Source organism: Acartia tonsa, chromosome 12 (assembly GCF_053477335.1).
Source record: "Acartia tonsa isolate MP-2025a chromosome 12, ASM5347733v1, whole genome shotgun sequence".
Taxonomy (NCBI): Eukaryota; Metazoa; Arthropoda; class Copepoda; order Calanoida; family Acartiidae; genus Acartia; species Acartia tonsa.
This window is the reverse complement of record NC_137271.1, coordinates 15,405,324-15,423,244: the sequence shown is the minus strand read 5'-3', so window position 1 is coordinate 15,423,244 and position 17,921 is coordinate 15,405,324. Positions and strand designations below refer to the sequence as shown.

Below are 17,921 nucleotides of genomic sequence, written 5' to 3'. Positions count from 1 at the left end.
TTTGTTTGACCTGAGGGGCCAAAGGCCCGGGTTGACAGAACTGGTCGTAATTTTATGATTTTTATTTTAATATTTGATAAAAATTGTCTGTAATTCAATGCTCTACATGATTTTTTAGTATGGCTGAGAATCAGTTCTAATCCAGCGGATACTAATCTTATTCAAAGCCATACTGGATATGAAATAACAACTATTGAAATGCTTCGCAGGTGTCTTTCAAACCTAGACTACGATATTTTGACAGAAAACACCACTCACTTTAACTTTTATGATTTTATCTAGATCTAAACTTTATATAATACACGCAGTGAATATTCTGAACTAGCTAGACCCACCTGCAAACCCGCTGTTCCAAGCTCGCTTGCCCATACCACCGCTGAAGTTACTGGTCCACGCCCGTTTGCCCATGCCTCCAGAAAAATTACTATTCCACGCCCGCTTACCCATACCCCCTGAAATTATGTTTTGAGTGTCTGTGTTTCATATTGATATGATGTGACAAGATTTCTGTAAAAAAAAATGATTAAGCCTGTATATGATAAATTTTTTAACTTTTCAGAATTCTTGACTATTCATAATTTCTATAAGTGTTTAATATTCAAAACATTTTATTTTATTTTCATATTTTTTTCTTTTTTAAAATCTTTTCTCGTATTCATTCGAATCCGGTGGATAGGAACCGGTTCTCATAAATACGAAAAAACTATGTCTAGCATCGTATTATATCCAGTTTTCTACGAATATAGAAATGTACAATCATAAGATTAAAACCAGTTTTTTAGCCAGTGCCTCCGGCACCTCGGGGCTAAAAAAAAACTAGATTTAATCTTATAATTGTACATTCTATATCCGCGGAAAGCCGTCTATAATTCGATACGAGAAATAACTATTCTAGACCAAAAAGTAAGTTATTTTGTCCGATTAACCATTTAAGGAAATCTTATTATTTAAGGCTGATGCTTTGTTCCTGACTTTTTTTTTGTGTCAAAGTTGAAATTAGAATTTAATATCTTAGATCAAAAAGAAAATTATTTAAACGTCTACCATCTTGTGTTTTAAAAAAAAATATGACTTAAAGGAAATAAAAGGTTATTTCCCAAATAGTATAAAAAACTTATTCGAAAATTAGGTTGATCAAGCTATTAGTAGTTTTTAATCAGTTTTCTTAGACAAGAATGATGAAGATACAAACCTGCAAAGCCAGAATTCCAGGCCCGCTTTCCCATTCCCCCTGAAAAGTTGGAGTTCCAGGCACGTTTACCTGAAATTTTGTGTGCATGTCTGGTTTGTTTTTGTGGTAATATTTACATGTAATTGTTTGTTTATTACTTTTATTTTTTTTGTGAAATTAATCTGTAAGGGAAAGGGTATGGGACTTAAATCAAACAACATTTGATACCCATGCCATATTATCAAATATTTTAAAAGCAGCCTAAAACTGAAATTTAAAAATAAGAGCAATATTGAAATATTCATATAAAATGTTTAAATTATTACATTGTTCAGTTTATACAAAATGTGTTTTATGTGCATTGAATTTAGAATGTTAATTTCTCTATTTCAAATGCAATTGCCACACTGACGACATGGGTGTATATTTTCTAATACCCCCCCACCCCCCGGCGGGATATACACCTATGATTGTCGAATTTAAAATTCAAAAAAATATAGAAAGCATGCATCCTAAACTGACCTATTCCACCAGAAAACTGACTGTTCCAGGCTCTCTTACCCATACCTCCTGAAAATATTAATTACAATGTCATTTAACAAGGATGACAACATATATAAAAGCGAAGCACTGAAACTTCAAGTCAAACGAACAGCAACACTAATATAGTGTCAGAACGGAATAATAAGAATGATGAATTTTAAGTAAATACAGGATAATTTTTATAAAAAATACTTACATTTTTAGGACTTGATTATAGAGATGCTTGTCCTAGGAATCAGTATTCCAAAAATCAGACCAATCGGATAATTTCATCACATAATGTTGAAAAGTTAAAAAGCAACATGTTTAAAATGGAAGTACGGACTTTCTGGTAACGATTACAGAGTTGCTTCCCTTTCTAACTGGTACCTAACTCCTATAGGAATCATCATGCAAAGTTTGAAATCGATAGGACATTTCTAACATGTCTAAATCAACGAAAAGAGCTATCAGTTACGTACGGACGGACGTACGGTCCGACCCTAATTATAGTAATTTAGTAATTTAAGTAAGTATTTCTATACAGGTTAGGTTAGGTATGTGAATATACAAATAAGATCCCCGCAGGGGTTAGGCATTTAAAAAAAACCTAAAATATGGTTTAAAATAGGCTAGGTTAGGTTAAATGTCCACTCCTGTGTTTGTCTACTCCGACGTTTGGGACTCCTGCGTTTGTCGTAGGACCAAAAAAGGACAATGTCAGATAAATTAACCATCTCACTCCACATTAAAAATGATATTTCGAAGAGCATAAATTCTCCCATATTAATTAAAGGGAAGGTTATTTTTTGTTCCAATGGAATATCCCTTTATCGCTGCCATACATTGATAATTAATACATGCTTTTGTCATCAATAATAATATTCTTAGAAAAGATTTTTTATTCTTTAGAAAAACGTTTTCATGTGTAATACAAGAACAGTTACGTCTTTTAGCAGCAAAGCTCAAATTAGGGCCATAAAGGAACGAAGCAATACAAATCTGACAATTTCTATCCTTATGATAAAGTAACAGGATGTATGTCTGTGTGTTTGTATGTTTGTACCGAAGGATCTCGCTTACCGCTGAACCGATCGGGTTCTCCTTTATAGGGTAGCTTCTCATAGGTCCCAGGAAGGTTTATAACTATTTTGGGGGAGGGTCTTACAACCTTCCCGAGAGAAATCATAAAAAAATCGAGAGAAAAAATTTACATAGAGACTTGAACGCACCATAGAAAATAATTTAATATTTGAAATAAAAAACAAACATTTAAAGTGCCACTTGAGGCCTCTTGGGGCGTATCCGCTATTATAGTAATATACAGTTAGTTAAATTTATGGCAGATGAGTCATTTAAAATAGTTTTGAAGCTGATTTAAAATTAAGAATATGAAGAAAATGATCAATATTTCAAAATGTGGAGTAAGAAAAGTATACAATTACTATGGACAAAACAATTTCAAAGTTTTATTTCGTTTGTCTTTAAAACGTTTCCATTGGAGTTCAGCCCACGCAGGATTAAAACACAGCAGACGTAATTATCTTTGTTGAGTGTGTATCGACGATAACTATCTCTCTATCAAGATTCCCAGAAAATAATAATCCTATAGTTTGGAATATAGAATAGGAAAACTGAAGGAAAAATATTTGATTCCAATTATTCGCCAGTATAAGTTAATTCCTTTAACATATAGGTATATGATTAGATGCACTTAACAATTAAAAATCTGAAAATGGCTGGATTAAATGTTTAAGATATTTTTAAAGATAAAGCGAAGCAACTCTATGCCAATGCTAATTAAGTATGTACGTACGTCCATCTTTTTTACCTGAGAAATTGCTTGCCCAGGCCCGTTTACCAGGCAACTCTGGATATAACTCCTCATAACTTTCCTGGAAAAAAAAATACTTTTATTCAGTGGACTTAATTCTCTAGAATCATACTTAGGAACCTCAACATGACCTAATTATCTTAAATACACTCATGGAAGTATCCCTTTAACTTGCATCTGCACTTAATTCTCTAGAATCATATACTTGATACTCAACATGACCTAATAATCTTAAATACATTCATGGAAGTATCCTCTAACTTACATCTGCACTTAATTCAATAGAATCATACTAAAGATACGCAACTTGACCTAATAATCTTTAATACACTCATGGAAGCATCCCCTTAACTTACATCTGCACTTAATTCTCTAGAATCATACTCTGGATACTCAACATGACCTAATAATCTTGAATACACTCTATGGAAATATCCCCTTTACTTACATCTGCACTTAATTCTCTAGAATCATACTCTGGATACTCAACATGACCTAATAATCTTGAATACACTCATGAAAGTATCCCTTTTACTTACATCTGCACTTAATTCTCTAGAATCATACTCTGGATACTCAACATAACCTAATAATATTGAGTACACACTATGGAAATATCCTCTTTACTTACATCTGCACTTAATTCTCTAGAATCTTACTCTGGATACTCAACATGACCTAATAATCTTGAATGCACTCTATAGAAATATCCTCTTCCCTTATATCTGCACTTAATTCTCTAGAATCATACTCTGGATACTCAACATGACCTAATAATCTTGAGTACACTCTATGGAAATATCCTCTTCCCTAACATCTGCACTTAATTCTCTAGAATCATACTCTGGATACTCAACATGACCTAATAATCTTGAATACACTCTATGGAAATATCCCCTTTACTTACATCTGCACTTAATTCTCTAGAATCATACTCTGGATACTCAGCATGGCCCAACAATCCTAAAACAAGAAAAATATTTGTAACAATATAAAACAATAAAGGTGAAGATGAAAGTATATAAAATAAACAATCTAGACATTTTAGTACATACAGTCCACACAAGGTTCCTAACCTAACTTGTTTTACAAACATAGCCCACTTAACAAATTGTAAGTGTTACTAAGTCAGTCAAAAATATTTCAATGTTTATTTGTTTTGTACAATAGTTAAAAGAGGACAATGGACGTTAAATCAATATACACAATCCACAATATTTTTCTGCTTAGGTAAAGTTTTAATTTAAATAAGATTTTTGTCCAATTAGAGTAAAACACTAGAGGGAGAAAGGGTTAAATAACTGTATATCCCCATCACAACCACCTTGTGCAAACTTATATTGGGTCATTGAAAATCAACCAATGGTGTCGCTTATTTTAACACAGCCAAGTAGCAGTAATTTAGAAGCAGACGAAGAAAGTTGTTGAAAAAGGAAGGGAGGTAGTTGTCTGTATAAACATCTACACTATAGATCTGTTCATGACCATTATCCTTAGTTGAATAAAAAATATAGCCTAGCAGACATATTATGTTATAGAGTAGCTCTGTATATGAATCCTTCTTACCTAATTCATCCTCAACGGGCAATGCCTTGACATCCGGGAGTAGAAAGAGAAGGGGTAGCAACAAAACTGAGCTCCTGCAAAAAAATAAAAAATTGGGAAAACTAAGAAAATTATCCAATGGGTTAGAACTGGTTCCTTGTCATACTGCAAAATAGTGCATAGAATAGTATTACAGACAATTTTCCATGAATATTAACATATAAATAAAAAAAAATAATACCAGTTTTGTAAGCACGGGCCTTTAGCTCCTTGGGGCTGACACAAATTGTGTTAAACTTTTAATTTTTCATCTTAATAATCGCAGAAACCTGTCTATAATGAGATGCGATAAATAACTGTTTAAGACAATGTCTAAGGTTGTTATAATATTGACAAATCTAAAAATAAAATAACTTTGGTTTGATATAATTATACTATTCATCTAATTTTTAACAAAAAGATAAAAAAATTTAGGAGAAGCATATCGATAATTATATCCTAATGAAATTATGTTTTTAAATAGTATCCAATAGTGTCCTGTATTTACACAATTGACAACAAATTAAAGTTCAATTTTGTTTAGACTTACAAACTAATTTTCTGCTCATCAAGTTATGACTCTCTATAAGAGTGTTCGTTTGTCCTTCCCTCTTATTTTAGTTATCGTCCTTTTAACAAGTTAATACCTGGCAAAATAAGTTGCTGTTGGGCTGGATATCAAAACATTATGCATCTCCGCTAAAATACTTTCCTTAACAAACAAAACGAAATTATTGCGAGGTTTTGGCAACTGGTGATTTATTGGTAATTATCAGGTAGCAAATTAAATAAATGGTGAATTCAAATAGTCCAAACATAGAGCCTGACTTTTGAAAATGAATAAACACCTAGGCCTATATTTGTCAACAAAGCCTTGTACTTTGTTTTAAAATCTACGCTACTTTTGTTAAAAATCTTTCTTGGTTATGCATAACATACACATTTAGATCATAATATAAGTACACACCTTAAACTATAATATATTACATACAATTTGTACTGTAAAATACATCCATCAATACAACACAGGATAAGGTCTTTAATAAATAGTAAGACAAGGATAATAACATCCATAAGAATAGAAAATTAAGAATGGACCAACATATAGTGAAATATAACGCTTATATTTAGTGTTAAAAGAATTAACATATACAGTTAAAATTCAAAAAAGAAATTAGTATAAAATATTTCTGACCGATGGACCAGGTAAGCTATTTGCTGGCTGCTAGTTGGTATAGGGAATCTAAACAAAAAATTACCTATCTATCTTAAAAAGCAGACAAACGATTCACTTTCTTCCCTAACAGTTTCTTACAGACTGACAGGCATTTTGAATTAGAGAAGCTTCGCTTTTGAAAAGAAAACAAATGTGTTTGAAATGGAGAATATTCTTACATAAACATTTCCAACAAATCTACAATTATTAAATCAAAATTAAAATAACCATATGGTTGGCAAATTTGAAATGTCAGATGAAATAAAATTTACATGAATAAATATTATTTCATTTATTTGAATCATATAATTTTAGTGATAATAATCTTAAATTATAAGGAGTTTTGAGTCAGGGTAAATAAACCGCAGATTTCAATATTTAACCGCCCTTTCATCTCTATGAATAAATGGGCTATCAAGACTTCAAAACCCCAAAAACCAAATTCATCAACTATGATCCATTATCAGCTGATTTAACTTTTAAATACCCTGCTTTTTTTCTGAAGCAGGATTTAAACATGTTTTTTTTCACCGCATTTTCGTCATCAATCCAATGCTACGACCCACTTTTATGACCTAAAGCAATTTTTCCTTCAAAAGTCTAAAACTTCGGCAGTAAAACAAAACTAGCTGCAGCTATGTATCTTATTTTCTCGTATTTATTCGAATCCGGTGGATAGGAACCGGTTCTCATCCATACGAAAAAACTACGTCTAGCATCGTATTATATCCAGCTTTCTACGAATATAAAAAAGGAACAATCATAAGATTAAAACCAGTTTTTTTAGCCGGTGCCTACGGTACCTCGGGGCTAAAAAAACTAGTTTTAATCTCATAATTGTACTTTCTATATCCGCGGAAAGCCGTTTAAAATACGATGCGAGAAATATCTATTATAAAGTAGTAAGTTTATTGTCTGAAACTTAAGATTTTAACAACCGGATTAAGATCTCCCATTCAGGGAAACTTCACATAGGTCCCGGGATACGTTTAGGCTATTATATTACATTGGGAAGGTTTTAAACTATTTTTCTACCCCTCTTCATATCCTTGTGAAGACAAGAGTCCTAAGATGCCAGTAACCTAGCCACTAGTAATTTAAAAATGAATAAGCACTGCCGACAAAATTCTAACCATCAGAAAAATAAATGTAAGTAATCAGTGTCCTATCCGAAAAAAAAATTAAACTAAAAAATAAAAAGTTGTTAAATATATTTAAAATAATACATATAGTTAAACATAATTACATTCTTAATGAATAATATAGTTTAAATTTTTTCTATTTTTAAGATCTAAATCTTTTAAATAGGGCTCTTTATTTTAAAACGTCTTCGTTAGAATAAAAAAAAATTGTTAAAACATCACAATTACGAGCATAGCTACTCTATAATAAGCTATGCAAAAAATTGTCCGTTTTCTAGAGTGGATGCGGGTACTAGATATTGGCGGGAAGGATTTTTTCTGTCTCTTACAACATAAGCCAACACACCAGCGCCTAAAATAATAAATGTAATCATTGTCTTTGCTTTTCAAAGAAAGTTATGACCTACAGATCTTAAGGGACAAGACAATGGATGATAAATTGATATCCCTAATGGTGAAAACAAAATTACCACCTCAGTAGATTAAAATTATTGTTTGCAAAGTTTGAACACTAATAGTTCGGAACCAACCAATCACAAGTCATTAAAAGAACCAAATTATTTGAGCTAATGAATAAGATACAATGATTATAAAACTTTGGTTACCAGAGCTGGATCTTTAAATCATTTCAATGGTGCGCCAAATCGGGGTGAGCCAACTTTCCACCATTGAGAGCACAGCATTTTACGAAATGCCGCGCTGTGAGTGGCTGAAATTCGGCGCACCCCGATTTGGCGCACCATTGAAATGATTTAAAGATCCAGCTCAGTATAATGTATGGTCCTATGTTCCCTCCCTTCCTCTCTAGATGTGACCTAACCATTAATAGATAAGCTTCTTAATTTTTTGCCAGCTTTACTGGCCTTTTGAGGCCAAAGGCTCAATTAAACAAAAAAAAAGATTAATAATATTTTCTTTTTCGTGGAGAATTTCTTTTAAAAGAGACTTAATTTCCAGAGTGTTTTCAAGCCATTTTATATCTATAGTTTTAGTTTAGCTGTAATTATAAAGTAGAGATAAATTTCTTCTATATTACTTATTTCAGCGCAGCTTCTTTAAACTTATGTCCGTAAATTTTTACATTAAAGTAAGCTCTTTTTATTTTCAAGTTTTAAAATTTTACTTTTGCTAATCATTTCCATAACAAAATTATTCTTAAAACAGGAAAATTCTAAAAATTGTTTTATTTACATTCCCTGCTTATAAAATATTAAATTGTGTTAATTTGTAAATACCAACAGAGAGAACTAGGACAATAGCTAATAAGCGGCTGCCAACGCAGCCATAAAAAAAGTAAAAAAAACATAAAGAAGCTAAAAGATAGAGGTAGAGAAAGAGAAAATAAAGATCCAAAACGAGAGAATGAAAAGGAGGAATATGAGAAGTAATACGAATTTCTATGACGTCACACATGATACTTTCCAGCGCTTCAGAGAATGAAAGTGAGAATACATTAACATATGATATTACTTTCTGACTATGTTTGACGGACAGACGGATGTATTAACAAATCCTAATCAAAGAGAAGCTACGCTACTAAAAATACTAATTAGTTCATTATAACAACAGGATGTAAATAAACATTTGTTTTTATGTTATTTTCCAAATAATAAAATAAGAATATTGTTTGATACAATTACAATCAGTCATTCTATAAAAAAGGATCCAGATACCTATATAAATTAATATTATGCTTAACAAATAAAAATAGCATTAATCCCTCCTAAAATCATAAACCCTAACATAAACCTAAAACTATTAACAAACATATCTAATTACACAAGATTTCATCAAATATCTAAAACAATGACAAGCATGTCCATAGCTACTAAAAGGATAATTTAAACTCTCATCAATTAAACGCCCATTGTCATATCCCTTTTAATGAATTTATATTTTTGTTGACAGACCGATGGGTGTACGGACTTACTCTCTAAATTTAAAGTAGTTGCGCCACTAAAAATATTCATTAAAAAAAACTTAAATAATATACTTGTTAAGTGTTAATAAAAGAAACTTAAAATACGATTAAAAAGTATCAATTTCTTAAGAGGTTTATTTTAATACAAGAGCATCATACACTGTCCAGGAATCTTGAGGTATGAGGCAATGGACGACAAATTAGTGTACCTCCAAAATATGATAAACAAACATAACCCCTTTGTAAATTAAAATTATTACAGGAAAATAACCTATCAAAATAAACCTAGGCGATCAAAGTTTATTGGCCAATAATAAACTTGTTAATACTCTATGGAGTTCAGTATAATTTACAGTCCAATGTCCCTTCTCTCCCTGACACTTTTAAGAATAAGACGGAGGAAAAAAACATAGTTTTATTAAAATAAGAATGACGATATCCAAAAGAAGCCAGGCAATTGTAAATTATCTTACAGACAAAACTATACAAGAATAATAGGGTAGCTACGCTCACGCTATATAAAGAGATGCGCAAAATTGTATACAAGTAGAAAGTTTTTTTTTGTCTGTAGCTTAAGATTTTGTTAACTACTAACTAATTGAGTTAATCTTTTAAGGTAAGTTTCACATATGTCCTTCGATGCTTTTAGGCGTTTTTTTATTAAGTCATTTAATAATTGGAATGGATTTTTTCAATCTTAGAATACAGTTCACTTAAAGCAAGGTGCGTAGGCACCAGTGAATAATATAAATAAGGTAAAAGATTATAATTGACCTGTCTGTGCTGGAAGAGTTGGGGAACCAAAGTCTTCTTGGTTATGTAGTTGCGCACCTTCGGTTTGAGGCCTAAAAAATGTAAAGTTTTTAGGGTATGTTTTGAATAAATTATTCTTGTTCTCTTAAGTTGATTAAATAAGATAATCATAAGAAATTATATACTATTGCTTAAAGTAAGTTTGCAATAATGATACAAAACTGCCCTTTTTCCTTATGGCATTCTAGAGTATTAAAACGAATAAAAAAAACACTTTAAGTTAGGGATATGAGATCTAGTAATATTAAAATATACTAGGAGATTTTTTACTAGTCAATAATAAGATAAAAATATTTATACTAATTACCTAGGCTTTTAAATACCTTTTCATTTATAACTTAATTAGATTTTTTCTTAAAAAGATGCTTTCAGCAATGGTGTTCTATAATATAATTGCTTTGCTATTTTCGTACATAATTGTACTAGTTCTTATCTTATTTTGTACTTCATTACTTTTCAAAATGTTGTGTTTCATTTGAATATAATAATCCTTGTTAAAAAAAAATATATTACCTTTCATTTTGTCTAAGTGTTTCATGTTGAACAAACTTAGAACCAAGACGTTCATCTTTTCCAAAGAATTTCCCCTGTCCAAACTCTTTCACCTAATTATAAAAAATAAATATAAAGATTAGACAATACAAGCATTTGAATTATAATGGGAATAAAACACTTGATACAAATAAAAAAGGTTGAACGAGAGATTACATTTAACAAAATTAAAAAAAAACTGCTTGGGGGGGGGGGGGTTAAAGCACTCTTTGATTACAAAATCTTTCCTTTGAGTTTAAACATCATTGTTTCTTAGGAGTTAAATTATAAAAAAAAATTCAAAAATATTTCAGTTAATTAAACAAATATAATAGGTAAATTATATACATTCAGCCTATTATCTACATAACAAAGGCAATACTAAAAAATCTCAAAGCATTGTTTCTTTTGATACTCTTATTTTGATTCAATATAATAGTCAACAACGTTTAAATAACTGTAATGTAAGTGAATTTTAAGATAAATATAATTAAATGGATGTTAAAAGGGAAAGTTCTATTCAGAGTATCACATAAGTTCAGCTATGAAAAATTTGATTTAGGTTAGGTTTGTACAAAAAAAGAAACTTACTTTTGGGGCTGTGTTGATAGGAATAATATGTACTGGGCCAACAGGGGCAGGTGGTAACTCCTCAGATTCAAACTCTTGTGACAAAGGTGTTGATGGCGAGAAGGAGGCAAATTGTGGTGATTGTGAATGTGTGCCTGCTGGTGTAGATGATTGTGATGGGCTATTGGTTGATGGGAAAAATCTTTTGTTCAAATGTTCTTTTCTGATTTGCATTAAATCATCCTTTACTACATTTATAGCCAGTTCAAATTCAGCAGGAGAAGCTTGTTGTCCATGATCTAGTAGGTTGGTGATATCATGCATAACATTCTCAAACTCTGCCTGCTCTGCTTTCATGAATTTAGGCATCATTTCTATGTCATCCATAATACTATCAATTTGACCTCTAATTCTGTCATTGGCAGATTTGTCATTAATTCCAAAGTGCAAGAATTGGACAACATTATCCATTTTTTCTGTCAATTCATCATTCATCATTTCTTTAAGTTCATCATCAAATTCTATTTCTTCATCTTGATCATTGTAAGTTACATCTTCAAAGAATTTCTTATTGTTATTTTTCCTAAGGTGATTAAGATCATCAGATAAAACTTGTGATGCCTGTTGATAAATATTAGGAGAAAGATATTCTTTAGTATCAAGCAGATTTACAAAATCGTCCATTACATGTGAAAACTCACTTTGCTTTTCTTGTACCACCGCAGGAAGATCATTCATACTTTCCTTAAGAACTTCAATATCAGCTTTGATTTGATCACTTGATAAATCATCATGCATACCAGCATCAATAAGAGAACCAGTTTTATCCATCATATTTGTTAATTCATCATTTATCATTTTATCCAGCTCCTCATCAAATTCTAAAATATCCTCATTATCAAAATCATCATTGCCAAAGAATCTTTTATTTGTGTGTTCACTTCTAATAATGTCTAGATCTTCAGCAAGAACTTGCTTTGCTTGTTGGAAATCATTATCAGAAATTGTATGTCTATTGTCAAGTAAATTAGAAAAATCTGTCATAAACTCTTTTAAAGAATGAAGCTCTTGATTCATGGATTCTGGTAGGTTATCCATGTCCTCTTTTATAAACTTTATGGCAGAATTCACTTTATCTTTAGTTGCATCATCATTCATGTCCAAATTAATAAGGTTGTCAAAATCATTTACCATTTGTACAATTATATCATTGTCTATCCTTTCCTGTTCATGATTTGAGAAAGCCTCAAAAATCATTTCTTCCATTGCCTCATGTTCATTATATTCTTCTGCCATAATAGTTGCCCATAGACTTCTTAGGTCCTAAAAATTAGTTCCAATCCATGTAAATAGCAAGATAGATTTTAAAAGATTTGTTTATGAATAATAAATGCTGTTTTTATTTGAAGCTTAAGTCTTATTAAAATTTTAAATTAATATTTATAGGTATACAAGTTAATAAAAAATGTAAACCAACCTGTGAGTTAGGTAGCAGTACAGGACTATTATCCTTTTCAAATAATAAGGATTCAGCAACAATATCAGGATTGATCTCAGCATCAATTATCTCTGTAGGGTCTTGTTCAAACTGAATTTCTGATCCTGTCAAAGAATTTGTCTCTAGTGATATTGGCTGTGAGTGTATACTGGGTTCAACAACAGTTGATACAGAGTCTTGTGTTATGGTGGAAGAAGGTCCAACACTTAAAACATTAGATGATTCATTAGGCTCATAAGTTTGATGGCTTGTGATAGATGAACTGCTTCCTGTTGGCAGAGAACCTACTGAACTTGAACCAGAAGAAGTATATGTAGTAGATGCAATTGGGCCAGAAATTGAACCTATTGAGCTGTAGGATGGTGAACTTGAGCTAGATATTGAAGGAGAAGAAATAGAAGGTTTGCTGGAACTATATGTAGTGCTAGAGCTTGATTGAGAACTGGGGGTGTATGATGAGCTTGAGCTTGAAGTATAAGATGGGGAGCTTGCACTTGAACTATATGTTGTGGAACTTGAGGATGAATATGAGGGTGAACCTGAGCTTGAAGTATATTTAGGAGCACTATGACTATAGGTTGGAGCATCTGAGCTATATGTTTGTCTACCAGAACTATGACTGCTAAGCTTGGTGTGACTCTTGATACCAATACTCTTGGGAATAAGGTTGGTTGAATATGTGAATGATATGTCTGGTTGGTTGTATTTTACTGGTCTGATTTGGTTTGAATTCTGGTTAATAAATCATTATAGGGGGATCATCTAATTTTAAATCAACAGGAAAACTAAATTATTAAAGGGATAGTTGCATGAAATTCATTTGAAGTTGAATTTAGTGAACTGGATAGGTTTTCCTGTTATATGGTTGAAACCACATTCATAGGGCATAAATTTGAAAGAATTTTAATTTCCTACCATGTAGTTTTAAAAATAATCAACTCATGAAAATCGTAGGTATATTTGTGAAATATGCAATGCATATAATTGGCTAATTTCACGAAAACAACATGACTACTAATGTTTTTGTTATTTATAGAACAAAATTATGTATATTTGAAGGTATATTTGTAACCTATGTTAAAAATATTTTTTTTTCTGAAATGCACTTCATGCAACTATCCCTTTTATACTGAAATCTTGAAAAAGAAAATTAATATTTTGACACCATATGAATAAAAAATAAGAAAGTATGTAAACTTTGATTTCAACTTTCTTCAAATATGTAAAACATAAAATCCAAAACAATATCTTGACACACTTTGGCATATTCTGATTGTACACTTGCAATTTACATACTTTTACAAGTGTATACCTACCTATTAATCAAATGCTTTGTTAAAACCAAGGTTTTATCATTTCCTAATTTAATTTAAAAATTTTAAAGCTAAATGTTATAATCAAAATTTGCCAAAACAGATAACAATTTTTTTTAGTGTAATATTGCAATGCAATAGTCAAAAATGCACTGTCATTTTACAGAAAAAAAACATAAAAAAATTACTAATCTAGGGCCTAAAAACCAACAATATGAATTGTAGAGTGGCTTCTATAGAATTTATATCTATAATACAAAGTAGCTTGATGTCTGTCCGTCTGTCTGTCTGTCTGTCTGAAGCTTAAGATCTCGGTAACCACTGAACCGATTGGATTCTACTCTTCAGGGTATATACCTATCGGTCCTGTGGTGGTTTTAAGCTATTTTCTTGGGGGGTGGGACACCCCCAACCCCCCCAAAAATGAAAATTTCCCCCCCCCAAATAAATACTCCTGGTGCTGCTGGTGCAGCTGGTTCTGCTGGTGCAGCTGGTGCTGCTGGTGCTGCTGGTGCTGGTGCAGAAAATTATTTTTTTTCTTGGGCAATGCCCCTAGAGGCTAGGGGCGAAGCCGCTAGTATTAAATATAATGATTTATTCCTCAATTACAGAGTAGGAATCACTTGGAGTAGCCATCTTTGACCAGGGATACTTCCCACCTAAAATAAAAACAAATAAATCTTTGCCAAACAACAGCGCAGCAGTAAAAAGATATTACCAGTTTGCATTTAAAAAAACAAGAGCACTGTTACTGAACATAAGGTAATCCTATCATATATAGTAAGCTTTTTGTCTAGAAAAGATTCTCTCTGAACTTATATGGTTCTCTTTTTCAGTTAAGCTTCTTATATGTCTCAGGATGGTTTTAGGTAATTTTAGTTTTCTGAATAAGCAGGGTATGGTTTTAGGCTATTTTTCTGCCCTTCCATGCCAAATCCAATAAAGAGCCACTGGATGCTAGAAGGTACGCAGCAACTAGTGTTTGATATTTTTGCAATAGATCAAACATTTCTAAAAAACTTAGTTATTTTATTTTGAATGATAATGAATAAAAAGAAAACAGGTTAGGGAAACTAAGCCTTGCAAATCACCTTTGAATGGATTTTCATTCTCAAAAACTCCATTGGTTGGAAACTTCTTCATAAAAAACTTTGCCTTCTTATCAATCAATTTAGCAACCTAAATGCAAAACAAATATGATATTCCCATCAAATAATTGCAAAAGTATTGTATGTATTAACAGATAGTGGCTTAGCACCTAAAGGGCCTCTAGGGTCTCTTGAGGGAAGATGGGGAGGGGAAGGGATGGGGGGAGGATACAACCCTCGTATACATTTAAGTTTTTTAAGAATAAAATGAACACTTTATCTTAGAAAGATGAAGGTAAATGCTCGATGGCACTTTCAGCAGGAAGGGGCAGGTAAGAGTTTGGGGGTGGGGAGGTCCTAAATCTTTTTTGAATTAAGATCTCAACCTCCTCCATTGGAAAAGTAACGGCTGGCGGCTCAGCCGTTTTTTGCCTATTTTCAGGGCAAATTCATCATTAATTACGTAGGAATCGACTTTTTAAGACATATTTTTGGTTTAATTCATGTTAAATGATAGCAATAACAATTTTTTAAATTTATAGTACCAACAGCTACCGGCTAGAACCGTTTAATAAGGTTTTTGAGCGACAAAAAGTATTATGTGGAGATAGGTTTCATGACTAATATGCTCTTGAGATTGGCAAAAATTGGGAAAACGGCTGGGCCGCCAGCCGTTAACCGTTACTTTTCCAACTTTTTGTTCGATTTAGGGAAAATAGACCTACCAAGGATTATTCATGCAAAATTTCAGATTGAAATTTGAATTCTAAGTGCCATTTAATCACTGATCACGAGATGCATTAAAAAAAACCTTACAAGCGGTTACGCCCCTAGAGGCATCTAGGGGCGCCTGAAGGGGGGTAAATTGAATCTTAAAAACTATTTTTTAAATTCAGATTCTATTTGAAAAATAAAATAAAAAATTTGGGGTGGAGGAAATTTTTTCTAGGGGCGATTTCTCTTGGGAGGGTGGTGGTACCCTCCCACACAATAGTTATAAACCTTCTCGGGACCTATGAGAAGCTAACCTGTAAAGGAGAACCAGATCGGTTCAGCGGTTAGCGAGAGCCTTTGGTACAGTCAAACAGATAGACATCCCGTTACTTTTTTATAAAGATTTTAGTGAGGTCATAGACAAAGTATTTTTATAGTGCATCTAGTCTAATTAAAACATTATACCTGTTTAATTTTCTTGAAGAAGTACTTTCCCATAGATGTAGGTCTGTTGGGCCTGAAGGGATCATTTGGACCAATAGGATGATACACTGGTTCTGTGCCGTAAGGCCTATCTGAAAAAAATATTACAACAAATAATTGTCAATCCATTTAACAAAACTGGTGAAACAAAAAAACAAAAAAAAAGTATTTTCAAAAATAATAGAGGCATGAGCTATATGTAACTACCTACACAGTGCGAGAACCCTGTCCCAATTTTGTATTGGGTCTTTTAAATCAACTAATGACGTCGAAAATATAAGCAGAGTCCCAACAAAATAAAAGAACAATTTGTTAGAAGACGAAATGGATCTCCACCTCTTGGTGCAGCTAGTTGTCTGAATTATACATCCATACTTATATATTTATTAAGACATGACTTAGGTAAAAATTTAACAAACCTGAAGTGTCTCTTTTCTTTCTTTCTTCAATTGGAAAATCAGAAATAGGAATATAAGGGTCAAATTCTTCATCAAAATCTAATGGATCAATTTCCTCCTGAAATAAATTACCCATAAAATATATCCACCTACTTTGTTAATAGGTCTTATTTATCGCTTTGTATTATATGCATATAAAATTTTTATTTAATATTCGTGGAAATAGTCTGTATTACGTTGCTATACATGATACATTCTAAGTTTTGCTGAGAACCGTTTCTAATCTAGCGGATATTAATCGGTTTCGAAGCCATACTGGAATAACAATTTAAGATTAATCGTTAAATAGCGGCCAAGCTTCTAATGGCCTTTAATGGGGTGGAAAGAGTGATTAAAATTCATTGAATTTGAGGGAATGCATTTAATCTTGGTAGGTAGAAAATCCCTCCGAAAACTAGATAAAAACCTTAGAACTTAGAGAACTTTATATTGATCAAGTGGTTATAATTAGTTGTAGAATATTAGAAAATAAACTAAAATTAAAATACAAAAAAAAACAATATTGAGACTTAACTAAAAAGTTCAATAAAATTAAATTAATATATAATAAATTTTTAAAAAAATACCTCTTTAATCTGAGAACACAAAACCTGTTGGAAACACGGAAGCACTAGCAGAAAAATCCGCCACATTTTAAACAAATATCACTTTTAACTTTTCAAACTAATTTTGTAAACAAACTAATTATAACAATTCATAGCATAGCTCCTTACAGTGCGCCGGTTAGTTCAATACTGAATAATCAGCTGACATTTCGAGGGTATCTAAACGTTTTTCTTATATATATTTTAAATTGTTTTGCTTTATATTTAAATCATCGTTTTGGTATACTAAAATGAAAAAAATACAAATCAAAAAGAAAAATTTTACATGTTGCTTTAAAATAACCTTAACATACTCTTTGTATGATTTTGTTAAACTATTGCCTCTTTGCATTAATTTAATAATTAAAAAAGTACTTCTTAAAATATATCATCATTTTTTTCTATTTTCATATTAATTCATTCCACTTTTGATTACCTTTTTTTAAGGAATCTTTTTTTTATCGCAAAAATATATTTTT

The 17,921-nt window shown here is 31.6% G+C and overlaps 1 protein-coding gene across 1 annotated transcript in view; it reads right to left on the bottom strand.

Annotated features, from left to right (window-relative positions):
- The window catches only part of Mip (Myoinhibiting peptide precursor), a 49,301-nt gene extending 31,697 nt beyond the window's left edge, over positions 1-17,604 (bottom strand). Inside the window, exons 1-6 of the mRNA XM_080178351.1 lie at positions 17,425-17,604; positions 5,759-5,823; positions 5,094-5,167; positions 4,435-4,490; positions 3,525-3,588; positions 1,694-1,741 (exon numbers count right to left, since the gene is read on the bottom strand). Of these exons, the coding sequence (XP_080034477.1) occupies positions 1,694-1,741; positions 3,525-3,588; positions 4,435-4,490; positions 5,094-5,167; positions 5,759-5,823; positions 17,425-17,490 (373 nt within the window). The 5' untranslated portion in view covers positions 17,491-17,604. The remainder of the gene's footprint in view (positions 1-1,693; positions 1,742-3,524; positions 3,589-4,434; positions 4,491-5,093; positions 5,168-5,758; positions 5,824-17,424) is intronic.
- Between the last annotated feature and the right edge of the window lie 317 nt (positions 17,605-17,921).